The sequence below is a fragment of the Python bivittatus genome, unplaced genomic scaffold (genome assembly GCF_059951505.1).
Source record: "Python bivittatus isolate LINGU-HERP-01145 unplaced genomic scaffold, Pbiv_v1 ctg000020_np1212, whole genome shotgun sequence".
Taxonomy (NCBI): Eukaryota; Metazoa; Chordata; class Lepidosauria; order Squamata; family Pythonidae; genus Python; species Python bivittatus.
The window spans coordinates 113,083,661-113,111,222 of record NW_028277030.1 but is presented as its reverse complement, the minus strand read 5'-3'; the positions used below and the strand labels follow the sequence as shown (position 1 = coordinate 113,111,222).

The 27,562-nt window shown below is 38.7% G+C and overlaps 2 protein-coding genes across 8 annotated transcripts in view; one reads left to right on the top strand and one right to left on the bottom strand.

Annotated features, from left to right (window-relative positions):
* Nucleotides 1-4,442, top strand: part of VASH2 (vasohibin 2) — a 34,006-nt gene extending 29,564 nt beyond the window's left edge. The window contains exon 8 of the mRNA XM_007425642.4: nt 1,710-4,442. Coding sequence (XP_007425704.1) covers nt 1,710-1,782 — 73 coding nt within the window. The 3' untranslated portion in view covers nt 1,783-4,442. The remainder of the gene's footprint in view (nt 1-1,709) is intronic.
* Nucleotides 4,443-5,788: 1,346 nt separating this feature from the next.
* On the bottom strand, nt 5,789-27,449 carry ANGEL2 (angel homolog 2). 7 transcript variants are annotated; one of them, XM_088146864.1, is made up of 9 exons: nt 27,098-27,385; nt 23,587-23,993; nt 21,809-22,065; nt 20,852-20,921; nt 19,829-20,250; nt 18,464-18,590; nt 16,477-16,540; nt 11,940-12,103; nt 5,789-7,221 (listed from the first exon to the last, which is right to left on the bottom strand). In XM_088146864.1, exons 2-9 carry the CDS (start codon nt 23,984-23,986, stop codon nt 7,163-7,165), a joined length of 1,563 nt encoding a protein of 520 aa, XP_088002990.1. In that variant the 5' UTR covers nt 23,987-23,993; nt 27,098-27,385; the 3' UTR covers nt 5,789-7,162. The 7 variants fall into 7 exon arrangements, 6 of the variants coding, with proteins under 6 accessions (XP_088002990.1, XP_088002983.1, XP_088002968.1 ...); XM_088146857.1 differs by lacking the exon at nt 5,789-7,221 and adding an exon at nt 10,010-10,424 and having other exon boundaries at nt 11,940-12,037; nt 27,098-27,382; XM_088146842.1 differs by lacking the exon at nt 5,789-7,221 and adding an exon at nt 10,010-10,424 and having other exon boundaries at nt 27,098-27,381.
* Nucleotides 27,450-27,562: the final 113 nt, after the last annotated feature.

The following is a 27,562-nucleotide window of genomic DNA, read 5'->3' as shown; positions in this document are numbered from 1 at the left end:
AATCACAAAAAACTATATAATATAAACTCCAGATTACAGGAGGGAGCAACTCACAACATTTCTACCCACCCAGCCGGTTGAAAACACCTGATTTTGGTGGCCTTTCTGAAACCCAGCAGGGGCGTGGGGGGGCACAGTTGGGGAAAGCTTATTTTGCTGACAGAGCAGCAGTAGCAGCAGTTTCCAAAGATTCAGGGAGCTGTCCTTCCTGAATCTGAGATGTTAGAAAAAGGTGTAGGATGCTTCAGTGCAAAGACCTGTGAACAAACTAGCTGGGAATTATTGACTTCAGTACAGATTCTGGCTCATATTCTGGTTTTACTTCCTGATTTCAAACCAGGCAATGTTTTTCTGTTCTGAGGCTTGAGAACTAGTTCAAAGTAACAATAACTTGCAGCAGCTCTGTTGCTTGGAAAATCTAATGCATCGATATCACATTTTCCAATTTGTTTTAAAATGCATACTTTGTGAGTGTAAGAGCAAAAGGCCTTTCTGCTTTAAATGGATTTATTCAGAGGTGACATGTCAAATCAGATGTCTTCCCCATTGTGGGGAAAAAAAGCTTACTGTAGATAACCAGTCAGCAATGGTTATGTCAACAACAAGTTAAGCGGGGTTGGACTTAGTTACTTGGCTGGGAGACTACCAGGAAATCTGAAGGCTGCAGGTTGGACTGAAAAGTCTGAGAAATGTCCAGGAAGAAGGCAATACCAAACCACTTCTGTATTGTTTTAATAAAATTATAGGGCTGCATCCATGAAGGCATCAGGAGTTGAACTCTCCTTGAGGAAGATTTTACTAACTCTAAAATTCTTGGGAGGCCTTATCAGGTGCCATTTGCTCAAGAACTGAAATTAATATTGCAGTCTGACCATGACTCCAAAGCCTTTCAGTCAGCAAAGCTGTTGCTAAAGCTGGGTAGGAAGGATGAAAGTTGTAGTCCAAACCTTGGAGCCCATCAGGTAGTGGAATGTGGTACTAGTGGAAACAGTTCATCTTCACTTTGTAAAGCTGCCCAGGCTGATGTCAGTAGTCACAGATCAGTAGGAACTAATTGCTATGCGTTGTGTGAGGGAGGGAAAGGTTAAACCAATCATGGTGAAAATTATCTCTTCATGCAGAGTATCTTGTGTTTAAAAATCCCAGGCATGGTGGCTAATCACAGGCTATAAGTGATATCTACTTTGGTCCTTAATTTTAGAGTATTTCTTAATTTTCTTAATTTTAGAATACTTCTTAATTTTCTTAATTTTAGATTATTTCTTGAACAGCTTTCATATGAAAAACTATCAGGAGTCCACGGTGGGGGTCAAGATGGAGGCGTGACTGCCCAGTCAAAGTCCTACCCCTTTTTACATGCCTGTGGCACATATTAAAAAGGGGTAGGGCTTCCATTACATCTTGACTTTTTTGACTCCCACTCGGATGCCTCTGAAAGTGGCTACATTGGTTTAGACCAGTGTTTTTTAAACTTGGCAACTTTAAGATGTGTGGACTTCAACTCCCAAAATTCTAGCTGTTAAAGTCCGCACATCTTAAAGTTCCCAAGATTGAAAAACACTGTTTTCGAACGTATGGCTTAGCGAACATTAGCACAAATGATGCATCACTGTCCAGTTCCTAGTACAGAAGCAGTTGTTGGTAATGGTACCATTCTGATGTTTCATGTGATTGAGTTCTAAACTTTGACTTCTCTCTCTTGATTTTAGGCCAGCTGTTTTGGACAAAAAAGTGGGTGACCTTTCTACATTGAATGAAGTCGGTTACCAGCTACGCATCTGAGAAAACCAGAGGCCAAACCAAATGGCTTCTGGGATATTTCTTGCCGCACTTTACCCTGTCATATGTGGGGGATGGGGAGTGGGGAGCTGTGACTATTTATTATGAACATGTAAGGGTTTTATTTATGATTTCACCAGGAACTAGAAATCCTAGAAGTGATGGTATTTGGTGGTATTTTTGTTTTTTATTTTTCAATTCATGAAGTCAATCAAGGAAAAGAGAAATTAAAAACTGTCTTCAGCTATGATAATACTGTTACTCTCCATCGAGTTGAAAAGGGGAGGTGATAATAGTGTGGCTTGGTTTTCTTTTGGATGGAAATTACTGTTTCTGTAGTGGCTCTTTTTTCTGTTGGCTTGGAGCATTGTGTGGTGTTGTAGGAGTTAGGAAAGGCAATGCTGGAAGTATTTTCCTCTATGATACTTAAAAATGCTGAGGTAGGGGGGCGGTAAGCTGCAGTCAGAGAAAGGCATGGCCTGGCACCAACTTTGCTTGTGTGGGTTCCACTGAAAAGAATGAAGTTGTGCAACTCTATGATCTCTTTCACTGGAGCTCAACATAACAGAAATTGCTGCCGGACCTCATTTAATGTTACATTCAGCAATAAAATAGCAAGAATTTATGTGAGTGGGGTTTCTTTTTCTTCTTCTTCAAAATATCAATATTACCTCAAGAATCTCTACTACAGATATGCAAAACTAACAGTATTTTGATTTTGTAATGGTTTTGTACTATGTTCCCAGTTTTTCTGGTAGCAGAGCCCACCCCTTCCGCCTTACGTGCATGTGTACAGTGAAGGAATTTCAAGTATTATGATATGGAGATGTCTCCGTAAAAGCACTGAAGTCTTCTATTAGGGATTGAACAAACTGTTGAAGTTAATTGTCTGCCTAACAAAAAAATATTGCCTGATCCAATAATGATGTCAAAAGAAGCAAATAGCCAACCTTTTGTAATATTTTTGTCACATACTCTTAACCTCCATGGTCAAAGCACAAATGGTTCTGGTGTGAATCTATGTGGTCTTGTATATAAAACAAGCCCAGAGTCTGCCAGTACCAATCCTGTTCTCTGTGTGTAATCGGTGCTTTATGTATGTAATAGGGATTCCCCATTCTGCTTTGAGAGCATTCACCAAACAAGGAAAAAGGGGGAGACTTTGGATCATGCTGAAGGACTAGAGATCATTGTTTTGTACAGATGATCAATGTAGTAAAACTCAAATTGTGTGTTTAATTCTTTAAAATAATGCCAGTATTTTAAGAATGCACTATTCTTCCTCTGTGTTTTTTTAATGATGTAGATGTCTTGACATCTTTTAACATGATCAAACATTCCACTTGAGGTTACAGCCAGTGTGCTTGGAGAAAACAACCATCTATAGACATTGAATTCAAATAAAAGTGAATAAATAAATCCATGGCCAAAGGGAAGTATTTTACAATGCAACAAAGACATGTTATTTTGGATAAAGGATAAAAAAAACACTAGCATATTCATGGGGAAAAAGCTGCTGGATAACTTCTGTGGACTGATGCAGATCTAACATTAGATACCATATCTGAATTATAAAATCTGGATGACCATCAGATGGCATCAAACTGATGTTCTTTGATGCCATCTAATGGTCATCCAGATTTTTGCAACCCAGATATAGTAATCCCACCCTCTTCACTTATTGTAATCATGTAAACAAGTAAGGAGGCAAGTAGGAAAGAGCACAGTAGCTCAACATAACCCACTAGTTTTGTTACATATATCCCAAAGCAATTTTAATTTGATGCAATCATGTTCCTTCAAAATATATTGCCTCCTATCTAGCTCCTAACCATAGTATAAGTTTCTAGTTTACAAGAGATCAGAGAGGTATGTGAGTGCATTTCTCAACTAGCAACTTACAGTGTCTTCTAGAAACAGCCATCCCTTGTGCCAAATTAACAGCAATAAAGACAGGCTTTCTGTCGCTTACGTGATGGCTGTGTAATGCTATGAAGACATAGTGCTGAGCAACTAGCATGAAAATAGTTAGGTCTGTGTCAGTATGGCAGGACGTCATATTCATAGTCATGGCCATATCCAGTACATGATACCACCCTGCTAAAAGTGAGTGGAGGAAAAGAATAGTTCCCATGGCTCTCTCCCATTTCAGCTTTATGATTGAGTCCCTGGTAAATCCGAGCTTACTGATAAAGTAATTTTTTAAAGCAAGTGTTCAGGATCAGTTGAAGGATGATTAGCATCTCTTTGTTTTGTTATCACTGTCTGTCTATTATGAAACCCCAAAGGTGATTTTGCTTTTTTTAAATTGATATTTCTAATATATTTGAAATGTTCGAGGCATAATTCTTTATGGACTTCTCTTGCACCAGTTCTCTCAAGATTAGTGGGAGTGATGCAGGAAAAAAGATGACCAGATTTTAGCTAACTTTCCAAACCCTTTTCATAGGCTAAGATGTCATTTTGTATCCAGGACCATGGTTTTCCTTCTGTACACATACGTTCTAGAGCAACATGTACCTGTCTTTTTTTAAAACTTAAAAACTGTAAGTTTGGTGACTAGCTTGTATTGTCATTACTTTGTCAAATGGGATTCTGTTCCAAATGTGAAGCATGCATGATTTTTCCTTTTCTTATCACCTGTATGTTCTGTGCAGCATGAAACTTTAATAAAATGTCTTAGAAGACTTTTTTAAAAAAAAACAAAAGCTTTCTGAGTGTTTTAAGGTAAATGTAACTGTAGATTTATGTAACTGTTTGTGATACAAAACTAAATAGTCCTGATCCAAGTGTGTATATGTAGCAACTAGAGCTTCATCTGAGGCATTCCACATAGAAGGGGTATTTTAGTAGGAGGTGCAGAACAGCAGACTGAAAATCTATTTCTTGAGGTAAATCTTAGAATCTAATTTTTCTTCACTTATAATTTGGAGAATGAGGCTTTCCCATCTTCCCCTTCATTCTGTACAAATCCTCTGTGCCCCTCATTTGTTCCTGGAAACTGGGGATCTTTGAGAATTTGGGAAGGGGAAGTTGGAGATCTAAGTGACAGTTGCCAGGAAACATGACCCATCATTATAAAAACTGCAGTTATTAGACCTTGCCACTTGATGTGACAAGATCTGACATTTAGGAAGCCATGCATATAGAGGACATCTCCATAGTTCTCACAACAGCATTGCCTTATTTTTTTATTCCATTTTGCTCCACTGAAATAAGAATTAATCATATCCAAAGCTATTTGAAAAGGTTCCAGCAAAAGTACTTGATTTGAAATCTATACCCTCCATTTGTCATCTCAATTCAAGAATTTGTGCTTTATTTCCATTTTGTAGACAAGTAACGCTAAACAGATTACCACTTAATTCCACTGAGTTTAGTTAGAAGCAAATGGCTTTTTTCAAAGATGCTACAATATTTGGAGAGGGTGAGACCTAAAATGAAAAACAACTTAGATCCTCCTTGAGCAAAAGATTGAGGATCAGAATTGTCCATGAAAGGGTCCACATTCTGTACCACCTCTCAGTTCTGGATTATGTGACCCACAAAGATTTTAGAGTGATCCCTGCACCTATTTTGTGCTGCTTCCATTTACAAGTCAAAATATACAACCCTTTCTTCTTTGTTTTGAAATGTGTTGTGCATCATGTATTTGTATGCAGTTCTGTGAAAAAGTATTCACCCCTGTTAATCTGGGTGCTTTTTGGCAAACTTGAGCATCAATGTCCTTCCTAGTGAGCAAGTTTCTGGCTTGCTACTCTTCCTCAAATCCCATTTTTACTCAGTAGTTTTTGATAATGGAGTTATGAACATTGATTTTAGCCTGTGGCTCTGTGGATGTTCTAAGGTTCTTTGAGACTTCCTGCATGATTTTACCCTGTACTCTTAGAGTGATTTTGGCAGAATAGCCAGTCTTGGGAAGATCCATCATTTTCCCAAATCTTCTCAATTTCTTTTTTTTTTAATAATAAAAAGAAATATATAAAGAAGTGATTTCCAAACTTCATCACAACAAACAAATTTAATAACTGTTCACCACCTATAATGTTAAACAGAGATGTCTTCATCCCATATCCCATATAATTAAGCAAATCCATAAAACATCAACTTTTCAATCTTGGTGTCAGCAAAAAGTCCATAAAGGGTTGCCAGAACATTGCAAAAAAAAAAAAAAAGCCTTATTTTAACCTTGTTCAAATAAACCAACTTTATATTCCTTCCTTTTACTTCTGTCTTAATCTTTAATTCAATCAAATATTGCCATAGGATTTTATTTCTCCTCAATTCTTTATCCCATCACAGATTTCTTCAAGGCTTTAACTAGCCTCTTTTGTAAATCCAATAAGAAAACATTTTTCAGGTCATTCTCTTGGTTTATCATTTGTATTTCCTTTTTAATTTTTAAAACTTCAGCCAGTTTCTTTTGTATATCCAGTAAAATGTCCTTTTCCAAATCATTCTCTTGGCCTGTCATTTGTAATTCCACATTCTGTACTTTCTCTGTTTTGTCAGATAGAATTTGTTTCACATCTGCCATTTCTTCATTAACTTCTTTTGGACTGACATCAGGAATAGGGTTGTATTTTTTTTTCTTCTGCTTAAAATCCTTAGTCCTCTCTAGTGTCCAGTTTTTAAAATCACCACTTATCTTTTGGTACGACTTGCAATAGCTAGGATAACCAAAATAAGTCTGTTTCCCATGAGTTGTTTATTTTTTATAGTGAATTCCAAAATCTTATAGTAAAAGTCAACATTCCAAATTTATCTGGACCCTTAATCTATTTATAATTTTCTTAGATCAAAATCTTATTTAGCTTTTTGCTGTTTATTTCAAAGTTTAAGTTCTTAAGCTTGTAATTAATTTTTCTTTTGTTCAGGGTTGAAGATAAACTCACTCGATGACTTTTCAAACTTGTCATTCTGAAAGTCTCTGATAGATTTAAGATGGTTAATAGGCAATTTCTGAAAGTGATTAGAAAGTGAGGTTTGCGAAGTTAGTGTCCTTTAAAAGGCTCCATCATGGTTGCGAGCAAGATGGCTACTCCCTTTGTCTCTCAGCACTCAAACTCATGAACCACTGTCCTGCAGTCTTCTTGTGAGAAGCAGCCGCCCAGAGCACATGTGGGTGATCTCCTGTCCTCTCTTTATCCAGAGAGATTCCAAGGAACCAGTTTACTCACTGGTTCCTTGGTCTTTGCTGTGGTTGTCAGCTCTGCTTTCACAGAACTGTCTTTAGTTCACCATACCTCCCCCGGAAGTCCCAAATCTCCATTTCAGGACTCCATCTCTGTAGATCAGTGGAGCCCCAGAGCATTAGAAATGACTTTGTAACATTTTCCAGGCTGATGGCATCAATGGCTTTTTTCAGAAGTCTTCAGAAACTTCAGTGGGACATGACATTTCTGTGCGATGAAACTTCAATATGATGACGGGAGGCAAACTCTGTGGGTAGGCAGAACAGGGATGGTTCGGATCAACCATGATTTGACTGGTTTAAACAACTGTCCTTAGTTATCACTTTAGTTGAGTTTATTAAACTAGGGGGCAATTACTTTTTCATACTGGCAAATCACATGATGGACTTATGAAAGAAATGAAACAAGCCTAAACCTTGGTGTTAACTGTCCACTCAGACTTCCTTTGTATATCAATAAGATCACATGACGCTCTCATAAAATTCAGTTGCAAAGTCATGTAAAAATAAAATCCTAAAGAGGATATTTCTTTTCACAGAGCAGGAAATAAATGAACAAAACTTAGCAGAGTAACAGTGCAATTCTAGTTATAATTTTATACAAAGGACCAAGAATTCAGTAGGACTTTTTCACAGGAAAGTGGGAATATGATTCAGCATAAAATATCAATGACTGTAGGTTTCTTAAGTGTGAAAAGATTGAGTGATGAACTCTTATATAAACTCTGCCTTGCTGAGCAAGGCAGTACAAATAGATTTTTAAAAAAATACTTTTTATTAAAGGGTTTAACAATACTAAAAGATACTACAAACTGAAATCAGAAAGAAAAAAGAAAATAGAAATACAAAGTGCAAAAAGAAAAGAAAGGAAAAGTAAAAGAAACATTGAAAAAAGAAGTGACTCCTGATTTTCTTGCAGCAAGTGGTCCTGGCCATGTTGTCATCTCCACTCCTCTGGAGACGTCTTAGTTCACCATTGCCTCACCAGGAAGTCCAGTACAAATAGAGTTGTGTTTTATTTCGAGGCAAGTTTAACAAGCTTAAAAAAGACTATTTATATAACTTGAATATATCATGCAAATGTGCTTACTTTGCATCATTAATTTTTTTTCTGCTTGCCACAGCAAAATGTAAAGCACAAGAGAGGACAATGATACTGTATCTGCTGAACAAAGGCTGTTGTGCTCAGCACATCTCTTTTCTGGAAGTTCACTAAGTACATTCACAAGGTTTAATGTATGTTGTCACTTAACTCTGTCCATCCACCAGCCTATTATAATTGAACCATCTTTTGTAAAACAGTTGACTTTTTTTTTTAAGTTTAAAACAGCTCAGTTGTTTCTGTTGTATTTACAAGTGCAGATCATAAGTTGTAGACACTCATGAAAAAGACACACACAGGGAACATAGATGGGCAATCAAAGGGTAACATTTTGCAAAATGGGTTTTTGTAAAATAGCAAGTCTTAAAATGAGAGCCAGTTTGGTGTAGCAGTTAAGGCAACAGACTAGAAAATGAGTTCTAGACCCACCTTAGGCACAAAGCCAACTGGGTGATTTTGGGCCAGTCTTTCTCAACCCTAGGAAGCAGGCAATGGCAAACCACTTCTGAAAATCTTGCCAAAAAAACTGCAAGGACTAGTCCAGGCAGTCATCAGGAGTCAAAATTGATTCGAAGGCAATCCCCCCCAAAAAAGAAAAAGAAAAAATAAGTCTTAGAACACCCATTTCATGTATTAAAATTTTAAAACTTCCTTCAAAACAAAACAAGACTAAGTATTCCAGCCTACTTATTAGTAATAATACAAACAAGTTTAGCCCCTGATGGAAAAATATTGGTTTTCCTTGACATATAGGAAGCTACCTTACATTGTATTAGGCTACAACGATATTCACACTGACAAGCAGCAGTTGCAATAGGTATCTCTCAGGGATGCTAAAAAATGGAAATTGAGTTTGCTAAGCATATGCTTAGCTGCTGAGCTATTGCTGTTCCACATCAACATGCTCATAGAATTGTTTCAGCAATCAGAGCAGTAAGTCTTTCAAATTCTACTGTAAGGATAGAGAGGAAGGTTTAGGTTATAACCCATAACAGAAATAGCACGAGGGTACATTCACAACAAATGGGGTTTGTGCTGAAAACATGGCGCCCTTTGTCAGTGAGCTACACAATCCAAAAAGTGTATTGCATATATTATATGTGTCATATTAAGCCACTAGCAAGTATCTTCCCCCAAGGTGCATTCAGAGTGCAGAGCGATAATTATATTTGGATGATTAAGCTAATGAATTGCATTTCCATCTGCTCAACCAACTCACTATAGGGAAAAATTGAGTCTGGATTTTTTTTAATAAAGTAGCAACCTTCAAAACAAAGATATCAGGTATATCCTTCTAATTGCTTTCTGTATTCAAATGCAGTTAATTAGCTCTGTTCTTTTTAAAAGAAAATATGTGAATGTTGTCATAACCTGCTGGACTCTTGTTGAGCACAAATACTGAAGCTTGGCATCTGAACCACCTTCATCAGAGAATAATTCAGGAGAACAGCCTTCCTGACAAAGGTTTCGTCTGAGATGTCCAGGACCTAGCAATATTTTATTTGTATATAACTGTAGTGCCTTTTAAACGAGCAGTGCTTCCAAAGTTGCCTTGCTGCTTTCTAAGAGAGGTGGTATGTTGTCCAGCAGCTGTATCACAGGCCAGGTTTATAAACCACCCCTCAGTTGATGTGATCAACAATTGGATCTATGAAATACAGCCAGGCTGAGATGCTATTATAGTAGTGGTGGGTTGACAGTAAAAGTAGTCCCAGACCTATCTGCAACAATAACAATCCACACAAATGGTGGTATCGTTTGCTGCATTTCCTTGTCAGGGAAAGCTGTACCTTTTTTGTTTCTGCGTGCATGACCTATGGCTTCCCCTTAGGCCAAATTAAAGATACGTTGAGATCTGTTTCCATGGGAGAAAATAAGGATACATATTCTCTTATTTGCCTTAAAAATTAAGAAAATACAATTTCACTGAAAAAAACCCTAGCATAGCAATTGTATTTTTATTTTAAAAAGTAATGTATACAATTTCTGTGAAAACATATACATTTTTAAATACAGCACAAATATTTTCATTTATTAAAAAAAGGAATCCCTATGTAAAACTAGCTTGCTTTTTATGTGAGTGATTCTGATAATTTACAGTAGATCTTTTAAAAACATCTTCAGTCACTTTTGCTGGAATTGATAAACGTTAAGATGGGGAGGGAGAGTGAAGATACCAATTATTTTCATTCAGAAGTTATTCTTCCAGCCTGAACTTAGCTAGAAGAGGGAGATGGTCAGAGGAATTGCTTTCATTAGGCAGTCCATTGACTCCCCACAGATCTTTCTCAGTTACCAGTGACAGTCTACCCAGAAGATTCAGGCCTCCATTGAAAACAAGTTCCGCTCCTGTAAGAGGAAAAAGGGCTTTTCAGAAGTGTATAGTGTGAACAGAGATACTGCCTGGCAGGCAATTCCATTTCTGCCACAACTGTAGCCAAATCTGGATATATCATGGTGCTACCATGAAGTGAGCTGGGCATTAGTAAGACTTGCTTTTTAATATCATTAGGTATTACAACCTGGGAATAACTTTCAAAGTGCATTAATAAAGCTTCACATCTGTATAATGCTTTCAAATGTTCAGTGTACTTCACATGTAGCAGTAATCATTATGACAAGGCTGTAAGATAAGTCAGTCTTACTGTTACTGATTTTGTAGACTGAAGATGGAGGCATGCCTGAGGTCTAGACAAAGGCACTTGCAAATGTCACTGATAAAATGGGGGGTGGGGGGTGAATTTCAGACCAGGAACTTGAATTCATGGCTCAGTCTTTTAGTCATTATATTACAAAATTTTGTAGACATGAATCTCAGAGTAAGAGTGAACTCATTGTATTAAATCATGGTTTAAGCATGATTTATTAAACCATAACTGTCTGGGTTTGCATAACATGCTAAGCCAAATAAAACAAAGTACATCATAACCTAGTGTACCTTTCTCCAATTTGGGCATCCAGATGTGTGGACCTCAACTGCCAGAATTTCTAGCCATGTCCTTACTGGATAAGAATTTTGGAAGTTGGAAAACTGCACATTTGGAAAAGAAGGCTGCCTTCTGTTCTGCTAACCACATCTAAGAATGTGTGATACAATGAGAAAAGACCTTTCCATGAAGCTGAGATGTACCAGTTGGAATATGCGAAGAGCAGCCAAGAGAGCTTCAGCATGGTTATATGCCAAAAGATGATCAAATGGCTGGTAACATTTTAGCACCATCTGGTGAATTTTTGCCAGAACTTCTACCGCTGGATTAAAATACATAGATAAGTTTTCTGAAGTAGCTCAACCTCGCCATCTTTTATGGAACATGCTATCTGCTAAAAGATATGAACATACAAGACCGTGTAGGATTCATAACATTATTTCCAGGCAAAACCACTATCAGAATTAAAACAGAAAATGGGTGCAATTTTTTCAACCATAATAATTTCTTCTGTGCCTCTAACAGCAAATTGAATTCTGCACAAATCAACAGTTTTAACTGTTCATATCTTCAACTCAAACTTAAGTGAAATAAATATGGATGAGCTAGCTAGATTTACTTTTGATCACTACCATTCTGAAGATGGAATTTACACAAAGAGGGGACTCACTACAACAAAGACAAGAAAAAAAGGTTGTTTGTTCATCTAAGCAGCAAGCATACATGCTACGCTAGGATATGGACTAAGTCATCTGCTCGGTCAGTACTGATACAAGGCTCTGTGTATAAGTAAACTCACTTCTATGTTTATAGGATACCATAAAGAAAGGATAAAGGATCCGGAAGCTGTAGGGAACTGAAAGTATTACGCAGAAGCACTTCCTACTTGATCCTGCCATGGGTGAAAATGTACCAAGCTGGCCACAGATCTGGTTACCTGGTTCCTGAGTAACACTGTCCTTTGTTTCAGAATAGAAGATGTAGTCTACAGTCACTGCACTTCTGGAATGGCAAGTGGTTACTTCTGGAACTCCACTGTCAGGCAAATAATGAGAATAAACTGAAGACAATCGAAAGCTGTGATGTAAATCTGTGGGTAATCTAAAATGGAAGGGGTGATTAAAAATCTCAGCATTCCCTCTAGCACACATTTAAAACAAACCTACTCTTCTAAATCTGTGTTGTCGACATATAAAACTAACAATGCAGACAGTCAGGAACATGGATTATCTCCCTCTACCCCAACATTTAAAGGTTCACCTACCAATCTTCCTTTTTTCCCCCCTACCTGGCTGCCACAGAATAATGTAACGTAACGTAAGGCAACATAATATGCAGTTTCCACCTGACAGCATAAGCATTGGTAGGAGGGGTGGAAGTGATAGGCAGGGTAAGCCAGATGCTGCCCGAGGGCTGCTTAGCTCCCAGCATTTACATCCTAAATGTAAATCACATTTACATCATTACTTATTTCACATAAAACAAAAGAGTAATCACACACACTCTTCAGCAAAAGCACTTGTTTTTATACTTGAAGGGACCGAAAACCAGCAGAAAACAGGTCACGCCAACAAATTCAAACATATGTTTGCAGCAAAATGCACGACAGACAGCATAAATAATGCATAAAAGCATGAAAAGAGTGCAGGTACATGCACACACACACACTAAGCTTGATATGCTAACAAGCACTGTATTTTGCATGTTTAATGTGCTCTGAAATCTTCACAAACAAAAGGCCACAAGAGAATGCAATGTACAGAGTGCAAGGATGAATGAAGAACATCTTACTAAAAAAATCCACAAGAACCAATCATTCCAAAGCAAGCCATCATCACAGTATTTTTGAAAATAAAAAGACAAGGTTGATGACAATGTATTAACTTAGGCATGCATGTATATTCTGTGAATGTTTGTCTTGTCAACAACGGACCTTTCAGTGTCTCTGAAGATTGCACACTGACTGCATACACATCATGAATCTCAACGTCAACCAGTATCAAGTGTGTACACACATTGCACACACTTAAGCTTAGCAGGCCAATCTGCAGAGTCTTTTTGCATTCTTAAACTTATTCTGAAGTTTCCATAAACAACAGGGTGGAAGAGAAGGCAATTAGCAGTATCAGAGTAAAAAACCAAGCAAAGTTATTCTTTGCTTTTGAAACACACTCAAAATCAAAAGCTTTAAAAGTGCCAACCAAAACAAAGCAAGCCAACAAGAGCATGTTTTTGGGGAAAAAAACATAACAGTAACTGTGGGCCAGAGAGTTATCTCCCTGCTACGTGCATGTTTGCCCTGAGTGGATGTATCCGAGCCAATGCATTGTTTAATCCCACTGAGTCAGGGAGGGAGCCCAACATCATCACTAGCCATGTATGAAGGCAGGTGGTCAAGGGAGTGGGGTTGTGGGAAGATGGGGAACATGGGAGGGATAGATGAATCCCACTACAACTCACCTGGTGCATGTGCTAAAGAAACTCAATGGAGTCTTTTCCAGAGTGAACCTCACTCAGTGGTTGCTCAAGGAATGAAAGGGGCTGCCAGGTCAGCTACGTGGGCCTCATTTAGTATGCATTTCTCAGGTGTCATGAGCCAGGGACTCATCCCAGCATGACTTCCTCCTGGCCAGACCTTGGCATTGGCTCAAAACTGGAATGGGTCCATCTCCTCCTTTTCCTCTAGTTCACTCAGGTAGTATACTGAGTGTACTGAACTAGCAGACAACACCTTTCTTCACCCTGGTAACATCTCTGTGGTGAGCCAACAACTTGTCCTAGCTGTAGCCTTATCTTCTGTCCTCAACCTGAGCCACTTCTGCAACCAGGAGCTCTCTTCATTGGGGATGAATAATTGCTTTTGCTGCCTTAGGTCAAACAGGTTTGCAAGTATGAATGCTTACTCAAAACTCAAATACTTCAGTACTGGACAATCCCAATGTGAAGTTAGGATGCCAAGGTTCTGCCATTCTCAGAGCCCAGCTTCTCCTATAGTTCACCCAAGAATCAAGGACAGAACCTAGCTCTCTGCCTTAAGGAAGAGAAGAGCTGGAATTCCACCAGGTGGAGACATCCTGATCAGGTGTTGAAACAGATGAAGCTCGGCCTGGTGCTAGTCTACCATTTCCTTCCTTTTCATATTCTTGTGAAAATAACCAAGAGGCTTATGGTACTTTTATACAACAGCATTGATAGCAACCTTGGAGTCAGCTGGGATGATCCTGATGACGACCTCCTCCAGACCAACACCATTCCATGCAATCAGATGAGCTTGCGAGAATGCAGTTGCTGCCAACAAAATATGTTTGATAGGTTTCCTTTTACATGTTGGGTCCAATGTCCATGACCATAAAGTCATGGCTAGGATTTGGCTGCTCAGCCTGCTCTCAACCATGTAGTTCATGGCTATGCTTCCCACATATACTGTACTATGTGAGTGACATCTAGCACCACAGCACCCATCTTTGCCTGGGTCCTACATCATGAGCAGTAGTGGGGCCTACAGCAGCAGACATCCCCTCATTCTCATCCCATTCCCATGAATGCGAAAGGTGGATGGTGAAGGAGTCATGCCAGAATCCAGCGTCCTCCACCACGCTGAATGGCCAGTGTTTAAAGCCCTAATCTACACAATAGCATGTCTGATGTTTTGGGGTCACTTTGCTGCTTTCTACCTGATACCTGCTTCAAACCCTGTGCAGGCACCTTGTTCTCTTTAAAGGTAGGCGCCTTGCTGTTAGTGAACAAGATGGGCTGCCAGAAGTGGGAAAGACAACTGGATCCCCAGGCTTGAAAGATGCCCGGTGTTCTTTCCCATGCCTTGCAATGATTGCAGACAGCATAATATAGATCTTACAACACAAGCTTCAAATGTTCTTATAACATGCTGCTCTTGGGCTCATAATATGCCCATGGGAGAAGACTTAAAGCTAAGCCTCTTAAAAGAAATAGTTTTATTTAATATGTGCACATAGCAAGTAGCAGTGCTATCAGTACTAGTACACACATGCAAAACTAACTGGGAAAATTAATTCCCCCAAATAAACAAACAGGACTTATTTTGGGGAGTTTTTTTTAGTAAGGGAAAGTTTTGAAAAGCAAAGGAATGGAGGTCTATCTAACCAAAACTACCACTCACCCAACTATACTGAATCAAAAGTGAAACTAAAAATGGAAAAATTAAGTGGATTTGAGGCGGTAGTGGTTGCCTCAGTGGCAGGCAGGCAATCAGATACTTACAGCTAGTCACCCTCACTTCTTAAGAAGCCCCAGTCTAGCACTGAGATCAGTGATTTCTTGCAGCAATTTGTTCCTCTGTAACAAAGCCTTAATCCTCAGTCAGCCTCTTTTCAGTGGCAGGTAGACCAGAATGGCTTCCTCTGTGCCATGCACTCCTTTAATGCCAACTGCTTCATTCCAAAACTGTACTCAGATCACCACCCCCCACCAAAGCCAACAGCAATAAGAACCTGACAGGTCCCTCCTACTATACTAGCCTAGACAGGAGAATTCAAAACATAAGAGCACCCATTATGAGAGTCAAGATGACTTCCAATTCAAGTAGCTAAAACAGAATGGAACATTTTTTGTTGAAAACATTCTACCTAGAACAGCTACATTTCAGTCCATAAAGGTAGTCCTCAGCTTATGACCATTCATTTAATGACTGTTCGAATTATGACAGTGCTGAAAAAAGTGATTTACAACCAGTCCTTGCATTTACGACCATTGCAGTGTCCCCATGGTCATGTGATCAAAATTTGGGTGCTTGGCAACTGGCATGTATTTACAATGGTTGCAGCATCCCAGGGCCATGTGGTCCCCGTTTGCAACCTTCCCAGGGGGCTCCTGACAAGCAAAGTCAATGAGGGAAGCTGGATTCACTTAACGACCATGTGATTCACTTAACAACCATGGCAAAAAAGGTCATAAAATCAGGCATGACTCACTTAAAGACCCCATTGTTTAGTGATGGACATTCCAGTCCCAATTGTGGTCATAAGTCAAGGACTACCTGTATTCAAAACTAAATAGTGGAATTTCAGTCTGAAAACAAATAACCTGAAACAATGTATGGTTTGGTTTGTGCATGGAAGGTTTTATATATCCCTGGGTGCAAAGCACAAATATTTTTACATAAAAGCACACTCCGTACTCTTTAGTCAGAGTGCAATAAACTTGAAACATAGAGAAAGCCTGTCTTTTTACTCTTCCTTCATTGCAGCTTCAGTGCAATAATATTGAGTACACTTACACAATCTGTTAAATCACTCTTGACGATTAAGGTGAATGAATGTGCCACTTTCCCTTCCCTTTCCACACAACTTCTTGTCTGCATTCAGTGACTCCTCTAGGATTGTTTTGCCTTTAATAAGAAGAGTTTAAGCTCTGCATTTATAAAAATCCAGCATAATCTGGGTATTTCAAGGATTGATGACTGAAAAGCAAACTAATATAAAATTGTCAAGCGTTACCTTTTTTCTACTATTAGGATCTCCTCTGACTGTTCTAAACTTGTATCTTTAGTCTCTTCACTCTCTAGAAAAAAGAGATACCGGTGATAGGAACATAAACACTTGCCTGACAGCAGAACCTGTTAGCTCAGTGGTATCTATTTGGTTGAACGACACCTTTTCAGACCCTCAGGTAGAATTTTTCACATCACTTGCTACTTGTTCATTTTAATTGGAGAGGTCAATTTATACAAAACAAAAGAAAACAAAAGAAAACAAAAGAAAACAAAAGAAAACAAAAGAAAACAAAAGAAAACAAAAGAAAAGAAAAGAAAACAAAACCCTTGTCCTCTATCTGAGCTCTTTCATTAAATTATTATAAGCCAACCTCAAAAGGAACAGCTTTGAAAAATAGATTGAAGGCTTACATACCACTGGGCATAAGATAAAAATACAAATAAACTTGTACTTGTAAGTTACAGCACATTTTACCCTGGTGGTACAGATGCAAGCAATTGTGTTGCCCTTTAAGGCCTTTTTAGCTTAATTTTAACCTTTTGTAATTTTTAACCTATGTATTTTTCTAGGATTTTGTAGTTTTTTTTATTTGTAACACCACCTAGAGTCACTAGTATACTGAGATGGGAAGCATATATAAATTTGAAAAATAAATAAATAATTTCCCCCCCCCCCCCAAAAAAAATGGCAGGAGCAATAACATCTACATAGAACAGATCTAAATCATCTGTCTGTTCCAGAGACTCAATTATCAATTATAATTCTCTGGAATAATTGTTACATCACTTCCTTCGAGGGAAACAAATAGCATCTAAGTCCTGAACATTGGAACATAGGAAGCTTCTCTTTTACATCTTAAAATCTATCTGTCCCCTTAACTCAAGGATGGGTCACCTGTGGCCCTGGGCTGCATGTTGCAACAGAAGGCAGGTCTAATGATGACTGCTGAGCCCTGACGGTGAGGTTTCTCATGATCAGGCACAGCCAGCGTGGTCCAGGTCCCATTCATTACATAGTGTCATCTGATGGGATCTAGGATGTATACCTTCTCTGCCATAATGCCTGCTCTCTGGGACAACATCCCCCCAGAGATTTCCTTGGCACCCACCCTGATGTTGTTTAAAAGATCCCTTAAAGTCTGGCTCTTCCCCCAGGCTAGAGTGGGTGGCAGGCCCCTTATGTTTTATATGGCTCTTTTCAGAGACTGGTGGTTTTTTTCTGGATACCTGTTGCTCTTTTGACTGTATCTGTAATTGTTTAATGTTGCATGCCATTCAGAATCACAATGTAGTTGGGTGGCCTAATAAATATAATAAGTGAGATGAAATGTAAATAAAATTTTAAGGTGGAAATACATGAAAACTGCAGTACAAGACTACGGGAAGACATGAGTATGTGTGTGAGGAACTATATAAAATTATATAACTTACTTAGACGTTTCACCAAGCATTATTACAGTTAAAAAACAAGACCATTCCCAACATTTTTCATAAAATCCCAGTATTGCCCACCCACGCTGTGGCCCTCAGACCCCCTCAAAATATTAAGTGACACTCCTAACTCTCAAACTCTATCCAACCCTGATCAACACAATATTTTGTTTCTGTGGCAGTGGCTCTCCAAGATCTCAGGTAGATTTTTTCCATAATTTCACCTGATTCTTAAAAAAAACAAAAAACAAAAATCCATACAATGGTCTTCAGCATATAAGGCAGATACTCTATCATGAAGCTACAAATTCTAATATGTTGAGGAACACTCACACAATGCTATGGCTACTTCATTCCCACTCTATCCAAAAGTTGCCCATACCTAGAGCTAAGTAATGGAAATAACAGTCATGAATAGCAATCCTGGCTCTATTAAATTTGCTTTTTAGGCTCCTGTACAAACATTCAACCTTTTAACACTGGGAGTAAGTTCACTTACAAACATCTTTGAGAGAAACAGAATGTTCAGAAAGCCATTCCCTGGTCTCAAAAAACTCTACCTCTTTCTTTTACTAGGCGTTTTTGCTGCTCCTCGTACATGCAATCCTGAGAAATGCCAAGGCTTTGAGGCCAAATGGGAATCGTAAGTATCCTATTGCCCCTGGGGGACTGTTCCTGGCCAGACACCTTCAAAACAAAACAAGATATAGGTATATTCTTAGAAATGATAATGTAGGTCTAGTCTCTCAAAACAATCCTTCATAGCTTTGTGTTTTACCCACTAGAATAACGAGTGTCACATATAAACTTAGCTGTCCTAATATTCATTCTTGACTACAATATTTTAGAATGTAAAAATCCTTGAGAGACTCAACTGTTTATTTCTACTATTGGAAAAATTGTAGATTTTTGTTTAGGGATAAAAAAAAGGATTTTTGTTTAGATAACTTCTGATCTACTGTATTGAAGAACTCCTATCCCAAGATTAGTTTGTACTTTTTTGGTAAGTTAGCAAAAAGATTTTTTGTAAGCATAAATACAAAAGTAATATACATAGCTTATATATAACACAATTACTTTTGCTGCATCTGCATACATGCGTATCAACATTTTCTAATGATTATTTAAATTCTGACTTGAATGCTCTGGCTAATTTTTAGATTATTTATTGCATTCAAACTCAGAATGCCCAAACATCAGAATGTATTTCATGTTGGTATTGTTAGGGCTTCAATTCCACTTTAATGGAACCATCATGGCTTCCCACAAAGAATCCTGAAAATTACTGTTATGTGAAGGAACTATGTTTGTTATTACCTCCTCACGAAAAAGGGATTATTAATCCTGTTCCTACTTTGGATTAAATGCAGTCTTAATCTTGTGTATCACAGCTTTGCTCCAAGAACTCAGGATGGTATCCATACAATTAAGAGCTGTACTTAGGTGTTACTGGACCAACCCTTAATACACTGTTGTCATTCTCATGTTCTTCTTTCAAATGGTCCTTTATACAGTCCTCTTGACTGTGGCAGTCCTGAGTATTTGCCATAGAAGCAAATGTTGAGATGAGCTGAGGCATAGTATACAACCTTTAAAGCTTATACAAGCTTACTAACTCCATTAGAAAGGGAAAAACCTGGGGATGGTGGTGAAAGGCCCAGAAACACTGGAAGAAGCCATTTCCATGGCTTTTTAGCCATATATGGGGGGGCGGGGAGAGGGAGAGGTTCCCCAATTTTTTTTGTTTTCTCTGAAATCTTCCATTCCCTCATCACAAGCCCTTCACATCACACAGGCCTTAGTGCAATCTCCTACTCCGTTCCAGCTACTTATTGCAAGAAATTAATAGTTGTTGCTGACTACTTTTCAGGGACACTTGTTTGTCTACCTTTGTTTTCATAGCAGCTTCACAAACAGGTACTTACTTTTCCTATTGCCAGACCTTCATAATTCAGCTTTCCTTCTGTCAAGAAATTGTACAGAGGAGAGTGAGGGACAGAATTGAAATCACCACAGATGACAAGGGGACAGAAACGCCCATCTTCGCAAATGGCAACACTGGTAATTTCTGCCAGGAGCATGGCTAACTGGGTTAGTTTAATGTCTCCCCGTCTTGGATTATACAGGAGGTGAGTGTTGGCTACACAGATGGCTGTGGGGGCTCTGCAGCAAAACCGAGGCTGCAGGAGCAAGACTAGCCCCACATTATCTCTATCCAAAAGTGGGATGTTGTGACGGAAGAATTCCACAGGATTGGATGAAAGAAGTCTGAATTTGGAGGTCTTGAAGCAAATGGCACAGCCATCAGGCTTCCTTCCTGTTCTCATTTTGTATTCACAATGATAGCCTGCAAAAAAACAGAAAAGGACAAATACATTTCATGGTTTCCAAGAACTACAGCACAACATATTAACAAGAGTTATGCATCACACTAAGCAGTAATGCAGTTTAATTCTGGCTTAGGGTACTATGTGAACCTGGTCATTATAGTTCATTTAAGAAACCATGGATAAAGAAATTATGGGTTAGCACAATGTGAGAATTCAGCACATTGTGATAGCATCATGATTAGGCAGGAACGATTGGGCACAATGAGCAACTTCTGAAGAATTAATGGCATATAAAATAATCTATTATATAGGTTCACATATTTAACAAGCACTTGTTGGTTTGCTGAAGTGGGATAGGATAGGGTTATTTATTATGTTTATTAGAGGGGGATAGGAAAGAGAGCAAAACCTATTATGTGCTGCTGCTTTCTTACAATTTGCTCACTTTTCAGTGCTGAAACTTGGTTGAGGGTAAATGGCAGTAGAATAAGGGGTGTAAACCAAGGAAGGGTACTCCATATACTGTTTTATAACCAAGTAAATCAGCATCCTGCTTTAGTGTGCTGGTTTTTTGGTTACATATAACTCACAAAAACACATATAATAGATGTATAATACCTAAGGCTTCCAAGCTTGGCTTGATCTCTATTCCATATTGGTCTTCTTGGACCTCCTGCAAACAAAGTACCTGTGGGTGGGGAAACAGGTGATCAACAGCGAAAGATCGATGTCACCTCCTATCTTTACTATTATGACTATTTTAGAAGTGATTTGGAATTCTAAGTAATATGGTAATCGAAAATGAATGCAGATAATTTAACATTAAAGTAAAGGATTGATGAAACAGATTGGATACAATCCAGGCAAAGTTAAAAATTTCCAAGTCTCACTTAATATACATGTAGCTTAATATACATGTAGCTCTTCCAGTGAAAGCAATGGGACTTTCAGATGATTATGATCACAATGCTATGCACATTTATATAAATATTACTAGGCTCAGTGCAGCATACAATGCTAAGAAAACACAGCTTTTCTGCCAAAGGATTGGCTTCATCAATGTTCTTCCACCAGAAAAATATTTTCAAAGCAACTGACCTCTAAGTGAACACTGTGCTGCAAAAGTCAAGAGCCATGAAGAAAGCCCACGTTTTAAGGGCAGATTTGACAGTGCTCTTAGAACTTCTCTAACACTTATCTCTTTTAAATGTCCTTTGGGACACCATACTTCCTGAGATTAGATTGGCTCTGACTCTATTGGCTTTCTGAAAAGCCTTGAAGACCTGGATGTGTTCCTAGGCATAGGGGGTGGGAGGTTAGTTGGAGCCCATGGGGCATTCTTATTTATTAGATTAGATTTTACCTGTTGTTAGCCACCCAGAGTCACTATGGCAAGATAGGGGGCCATATAAACCTAATTAAATAAATAAAAATAGTAAATAAATAAATGATACCATATATATGTTCAACTTTATTTAAAGTTGTAATATGTGAAATGCACTTGTGTTCATTTATTATCAGTAAAAAATGTCATGTATCAATGACAAGTTTTCTTACTGGCAGCTTTCTACTTACATCTGCATCAAGCTGTTCGATGTCTGCAAGAATGTTGGGAAAGCGATAATTCCAAGCTAGTATTTGCTGCTGGCAATGTTTGTAGAGGTGGGAATTGTCTTCTAACAAATCCTGGGAAAGAATGTTGTATGACATTACAGTAAAATCAAATTTTGCCTGTGGGCCTTTATCATCTTTGTTGACCTGCATCTTGTCTTCAACAATCTTTGTTTTTCCACTTTGATGGCAAAAGTATTCCCAATGTCTCTTGATCAAACCTGGCAAAACACAATAAACCAAGGGATGGAAACAAGGTTTATATTAATATATTTTGAATTTAAATGAATTATAGACCTTACTATGTTAACATAAATCTACTCAAATTTGGAGCTAGATGCAGAGCAGGAACAGTATGATCAATAACCAAGAGAGAAATTTAGAAGATGCCAAGCTGATTATTTTTTTATTTTATAATACTATTTTCCTGTAACTGATGGAGGGTCACCCCAAGAAGTATTTGTGTGTGTGTGTGTGTGTGTATATCTATATACCTATGTGTGTGTGAATACAAATAAATGCTTAAACTGAAGAACAAATGTTAAAAAGAAATGATTAACTAGGGTTTCTAATAGAATTACAAGTATTAGGTAAATCCAGTCATTAACCTAAAATATGGGCAATCAAGAAAGGAATCTAGTAAACAGGCAATAACACTGACTCCCATTTAAAAAGGTGGAAGCATCTTTATTCTTGGAAATATTTATTCATAGCAAGATTATCAGAATGACTCCTCAGGGTATCTTTATTTTAGAAAGAAAAAATAATTTCATATACTGAGACCCCAAAAAGTACGTCCTGAGATATCTACACACATGACTCTAGCAACTAAGATTCTTTGAGGGAGAGGTCATAATGCAAATGTACACATTAAAAAAATGATTATGAATAGTTTTTTAAGTAAAGTATCTGAATAAATGCTATTCAGTGTAATTGATGAAGAGAGGAACTAAATGGAACTTTAAAATCAGATGCTATCCTATTGTTCCTCCAAAGAACTCAGGTACATCATTTCTTATTTTATTCTCACAATAATCCTGAGAGGTATATTAAAGTGAGAGATGTTGACTGATCTAAGGTCACTGAATTAGCTTTTTGGTTGAAGAACCAGAGCATTTCCAAACTATTCCACAGATCATTTGAGAACTGGAAGTATCCTTGTAGGACAGAGCAGGGGCTTACAGGGGCCAAGGGGCAACAGCTTATCTATTTCAATGTCTTGCTCAATGTCTTGGATTAGGGACCAGGTTACTTGCGTGACTATCAATCCCCACTGATCTCTGCCTATCCCACTAGATCTGGCAGAGTGGGCATGTTCTGGGTCCCCTGATGAAGCACTGTTACTTGGTGGGCCCAGGAAGTGTACTTTCTCTCTCATGGGCACCTGCACCTGCTCTATGGAACCTCCCCACAGAGATGCAGATGGCCCCAGCCCTGTTGGCCTTTTGGAAGGCTGTGAAGGCCTGGTTCTTTCCCCAGGCACTGAGGCTGGAATGTTAGTTATGGGGCTCTGATGTGGGTATATGTGCATTGTGTATGATCTGAGACTTTCACGGGGGCTCTTGGTTTGGGGGATTTGTTTTGGACGGTTTTATGGGTTATGTTTTTCTTCTGTTCGTCACCCAAGAGTTGGGGAATCATATAAATTAGATTATTCAAATCCTCTCTTTACACTCCAACTAATTACCCATATCCTATTAATATTAAGAACAAATGACCAAGATAATAAAATGCCACATTACTTTTTGGTTTTGGAGTGCTTTCTTCTTTAAGCGGAGATGATGACTTTTCATTTAACGAAGATACATTTATTTTTTTTTCATCACTGCAACTAATGCCCTGCTCTTCATCATGTCTTCTTTTTTTAAAAATTGGTTCACAGTCCTCAGATTTCATTTTTGCAGTACAAAAATGAATGGAATAGTTTTGCCCGAGGTTGGGTGGAAGCTGCAAGTTCCAAAACAGGGGAAGCCTCCAACTCCCCCCCAAATTTTGAAGGTTCAAGTGTGGGTAGCAAGCCCAAGAATAGTACTCCACACACTTCAGGCACTGAAAAGCTTGAGTATTCTGGAGATGTCTTTGCAGATGATTCCGGTGGAAAACCCAGTCTCTAACCAGCCTGTTAACATGGCGGGACAGCATGGGATATCTAGGAAAAAAGCAACAGTAGTCAGATTTCTGTGATATAAAACCTAAGATGGAAAGGAAGAGGAGTAAATGGAGAAGGAAAAGGGGAAAAAAGTTATAGACAAATATCTGAAAATTTAGATTGGTGGCATTTGCATAACATTTAAGATAGCTCTCCACAAAAGTGCATAAGCATCACCTACTGGCATCAATCTTTATTTCAATATCAGAAAGTGCAGGTGGATGCCAGTTACTGGGTACAGGTATGGGAGGATGATTCTGCCTTCACATACTCTTTGTGGGTATATTACTGTCATCTGGTTGGCTACGGAAGGGACAGAACGCTGGACATATTGGTCTCGTGCTATGTTCGTAACGGGTCTTTTCATTTACAGTCTGAATACCTTTTATATGCAAGTTCCTTTTCAGGACTAAAGTAGACACGTCGGTAACTCTACGAATACAGTTTTGCATATCTTTTGATGAAAAACTGAATACCACTGCGTTTTTGGTCCTGATGTGGCTGGCAAGGCTTGCCTGCCAACTACAGTACAAGAGTCTCTATAAGCAGCTGGTAATGCCTGATTATAACTTCTGAAGATATTCTAAGAATAGTGTATGCAATTACTTTTCTCCTTTTTTTGTCAACCTTTTAATCCATACCTGTGTTATTGTTTAATAAAGTGTATTTTAAAAAAGAAATTACATGAACATGAGAAGCTGTGTGCTGTAAAAGTTAAGGAATTAGATTAGGAGCAGGCAGGCCCAGCTTCTAGTCCATTCTCAATAACTGGGCAGCTTTGGGCCAGTTGTTCTTTCTCAGCACAACCTATTCACAGAGCTGCTATTGTGAGGACAAATAGGGAGGGTGAAGTACTGTGAATGGCACCTTGAACTCCTGTACAAAAAGCAGGATATAAGTCAAACAAACAAACAAACAAACAAATGCCATCAAGATCTTCTCTTGTAACACAAGTTTGCAATAATGAAGAGGGATAATCTGTAAACTGTGGTCACATATTGCCCATGTGCAGCTAATCATGTTGTATGAATAATCCCACCCCCAACGTTTTTTAAAAAATGCAATGCCTATTTAAATACAATAAAAAAAAATAAACTGGTTAAAATTAAATAAATTTAAAAACATTGTGTTTTGTTACAGACCTGGAGCTTGTAACTTTAGAGATTTGTACTCTATAACAAACACGGAGGAAGTGCTTTACAATATTATAATAGGACTAGAATCAGAAATTCCTAGTCTGGTGCTAATTTGAGAATTATTGGCATATGCTGACAAAGTAACGTAATAACATGCTTACGCTAAGTCTCTCCATGTAAGTTTGATCCAAGCTGCAACCATCATCTTAAAAAGGAATTTAGGGAACAAATGATTTTTTATGCCATAAAAGGCTTTGGGGATACCTACTTTAAGTCATTTTCCTCAGAAGCAGGTAATTCTGTTGCGTCCTTGCACTGAGAATGTCCAAACCGTACAATTCCAGGCTATGTGCAGAACAAATCAGTGCTCTAGGTGGACTTCCTTCCAATCAGAAATCATGTTTATTAACTCATATAAAAGCAGAGTAGAAAATGCTGTACTGCAGTCTGATAGAGACATAAGATCTGCATATTATGAAGCATTAGAGAAGTATTATCACTGCTTCCATCTTAGAGGCAACTTTTGTAACCTCCAAGAGACCACTTTCTCTATTTGACAGTACTTCCTGGACCATAAGTGTATTATATTACACAAAAGGACTGATTCACAATTAAGTGACTTGGTTATACAACAATCAGGCACAGTTAGAACCATAAAATAAAAAAAGGGAACTGGAACGTTTGCATTCTTCTTTTGTGTAACAGCACATTTCTGACCATAACTTGATTAAAATGTATTAAGATCCATACCAAATTTTGGTAGGCTTATTTCTTAACAAGCCCCACTTGAATTCTAGAGTGTTTATAAGAATGCAAACCCACATGTTTACTCAGAAGAGCTTTGCTCAAAGGACTTTACTTCCAATAATTGTTCTTAGGACTATACCCTAGGGGCATTTAAGATTTCTGCTCCATATACATTTATGTTGTGTAACTTCTTTAAGAACAAAAAGAAACACAAAAGTAGTTCAGGAAAAAGTAGAAGTGCATGAAGGCAGCGCTGTCCCACCTTGTCTGCCTTCAGCAACTTAGCACAGCTAGCTTGGGTTCATAATAGTGCTGAGTAGTGGCAGTGGTGTTGTTGGGGTGTGTTGGGGTGTGTGTGTGTGTGTGTGTGTGAAGCATGAAAGCAAAATTGCTGTGTCACAACTGAAGTTCTGTCCGCTTTATATAGGCAATATGGTAGTACATGCCTATAAGAAAGGGGGTGGAGCTTGCCATGTGATGACATGATGCTGTTTTTGTCATCCTGATGAAAGCAACAAGCTTTTGCAGATGCTCAGGGTGCTAAGCCAGAATTGACTGAACCAGAATTGACTGAACAAGCAACCATTTGCTGGGTCTGCAGGTCATCCAATCCCTAAACCAGTGTTTCTTAAAGATCCTCTCAGGTGTCCATGAAATCAAAAATATTTGCCAGCCTATGCTGAAAAATAATACAATATTAAAATCCCATCTAGCGATTGTGAGAAGCAGTAGCAGCAGTGAATGTATGAATTTAAATTTTTAATGCAGTAAATATTGATAAATATAACCCATACAAACAAAAGCTCTTTTGGGATCCTCCCTAATTTTTTTAAGTGGGAAGGGGTCCTGAAAGAAAAAAGTTCAGGAAACAGTGCCCTAAACTAAACTTCACAAACACAATGGCTGGATTTATACATTAGCCTTCAGCCAAACCAACCTGTTATGGCTATTGCTTAGTACTGTATTGTGAAATTACCCAGCCTGTATATACGGAAGCGCTGCTTGGCTAATGGCTGTCTGCTCCACTATCCTCCACATCCTATCTCTGGCAGGTTAAATCAGAAGGGGGAGTTCTTATTTCCCATCCCTCTGGCTAGCCCTCTCTGTGATGCTCGACTACAGTGACCGTGCTAAGGGGGTGATGGGAGTTGTAGTCCAACATATTCGAAAGCATTAGGATTTGGGGAGCCTGCCCTAGGCCACCAGAGTCCGTATCGTTACCTCCGAGCAGGCCACTTCCACTCAGCAGCAGGCGCTCCCGGCCAGGCCTTTGCTCTCCACCGCGACCCACCCGAAGGGTCATCTCAGGCCGCCGCCGCCGCCGCCACCTCTTTCATTCCCCGCGCGCGTTCAGGACTCAGCCCCGCGCGCTCTCCAAACAGGCAGCTCCTCCCACAGCACAAAGCCCATCCGTTTCTCCAACCCCCTTCTCCCTTCTACGTTCGCTTCGGCCCACGGGACTTGTAGTTTTATCTTTTCCACGGGCGTTACTTTCGGTCACGTTTCTATAGACTCACGAAATATTTGAGAACTCTTCTTCGGGTTCTTTAAAAAACCCCTTTTTGCCCTTTCAGGAAATTGCGATAACCGCGGCGTTAAAATCCCCGCTCTGCTGAATATCAAAGAGGAAGCTGATTTTTAGCTCTGATTTCTTTTAGTTTATCATTTCGTGGCATGCAGATTAAT

Bases quoted from the DNA above. Each gene is read 5' to 3' on its own strand.
- ANGEL2 (XM_088146833.1), bottom strand. From the start codon at position 23,986: ATGCTGTCCCGCCATGTTAACAGGCTGGTTAGAGACTGGGTTTTCCAC. The intron at 20,922-21,808 runs GTAAGTAGAAAG...CCCCACCCACAG, and splicing joins TCGAACAGCTTGATGCAGAT to GTACTTTGTTTGCAGGAGGT. The intron at 16,541-18,463 runs GTAGAGTTTTTT...TCTTTTTTCTAG, and splicing joins ACGCCTAGTAAAAGAAAGAG to AGAGTGAAGAGACTAAAGAT.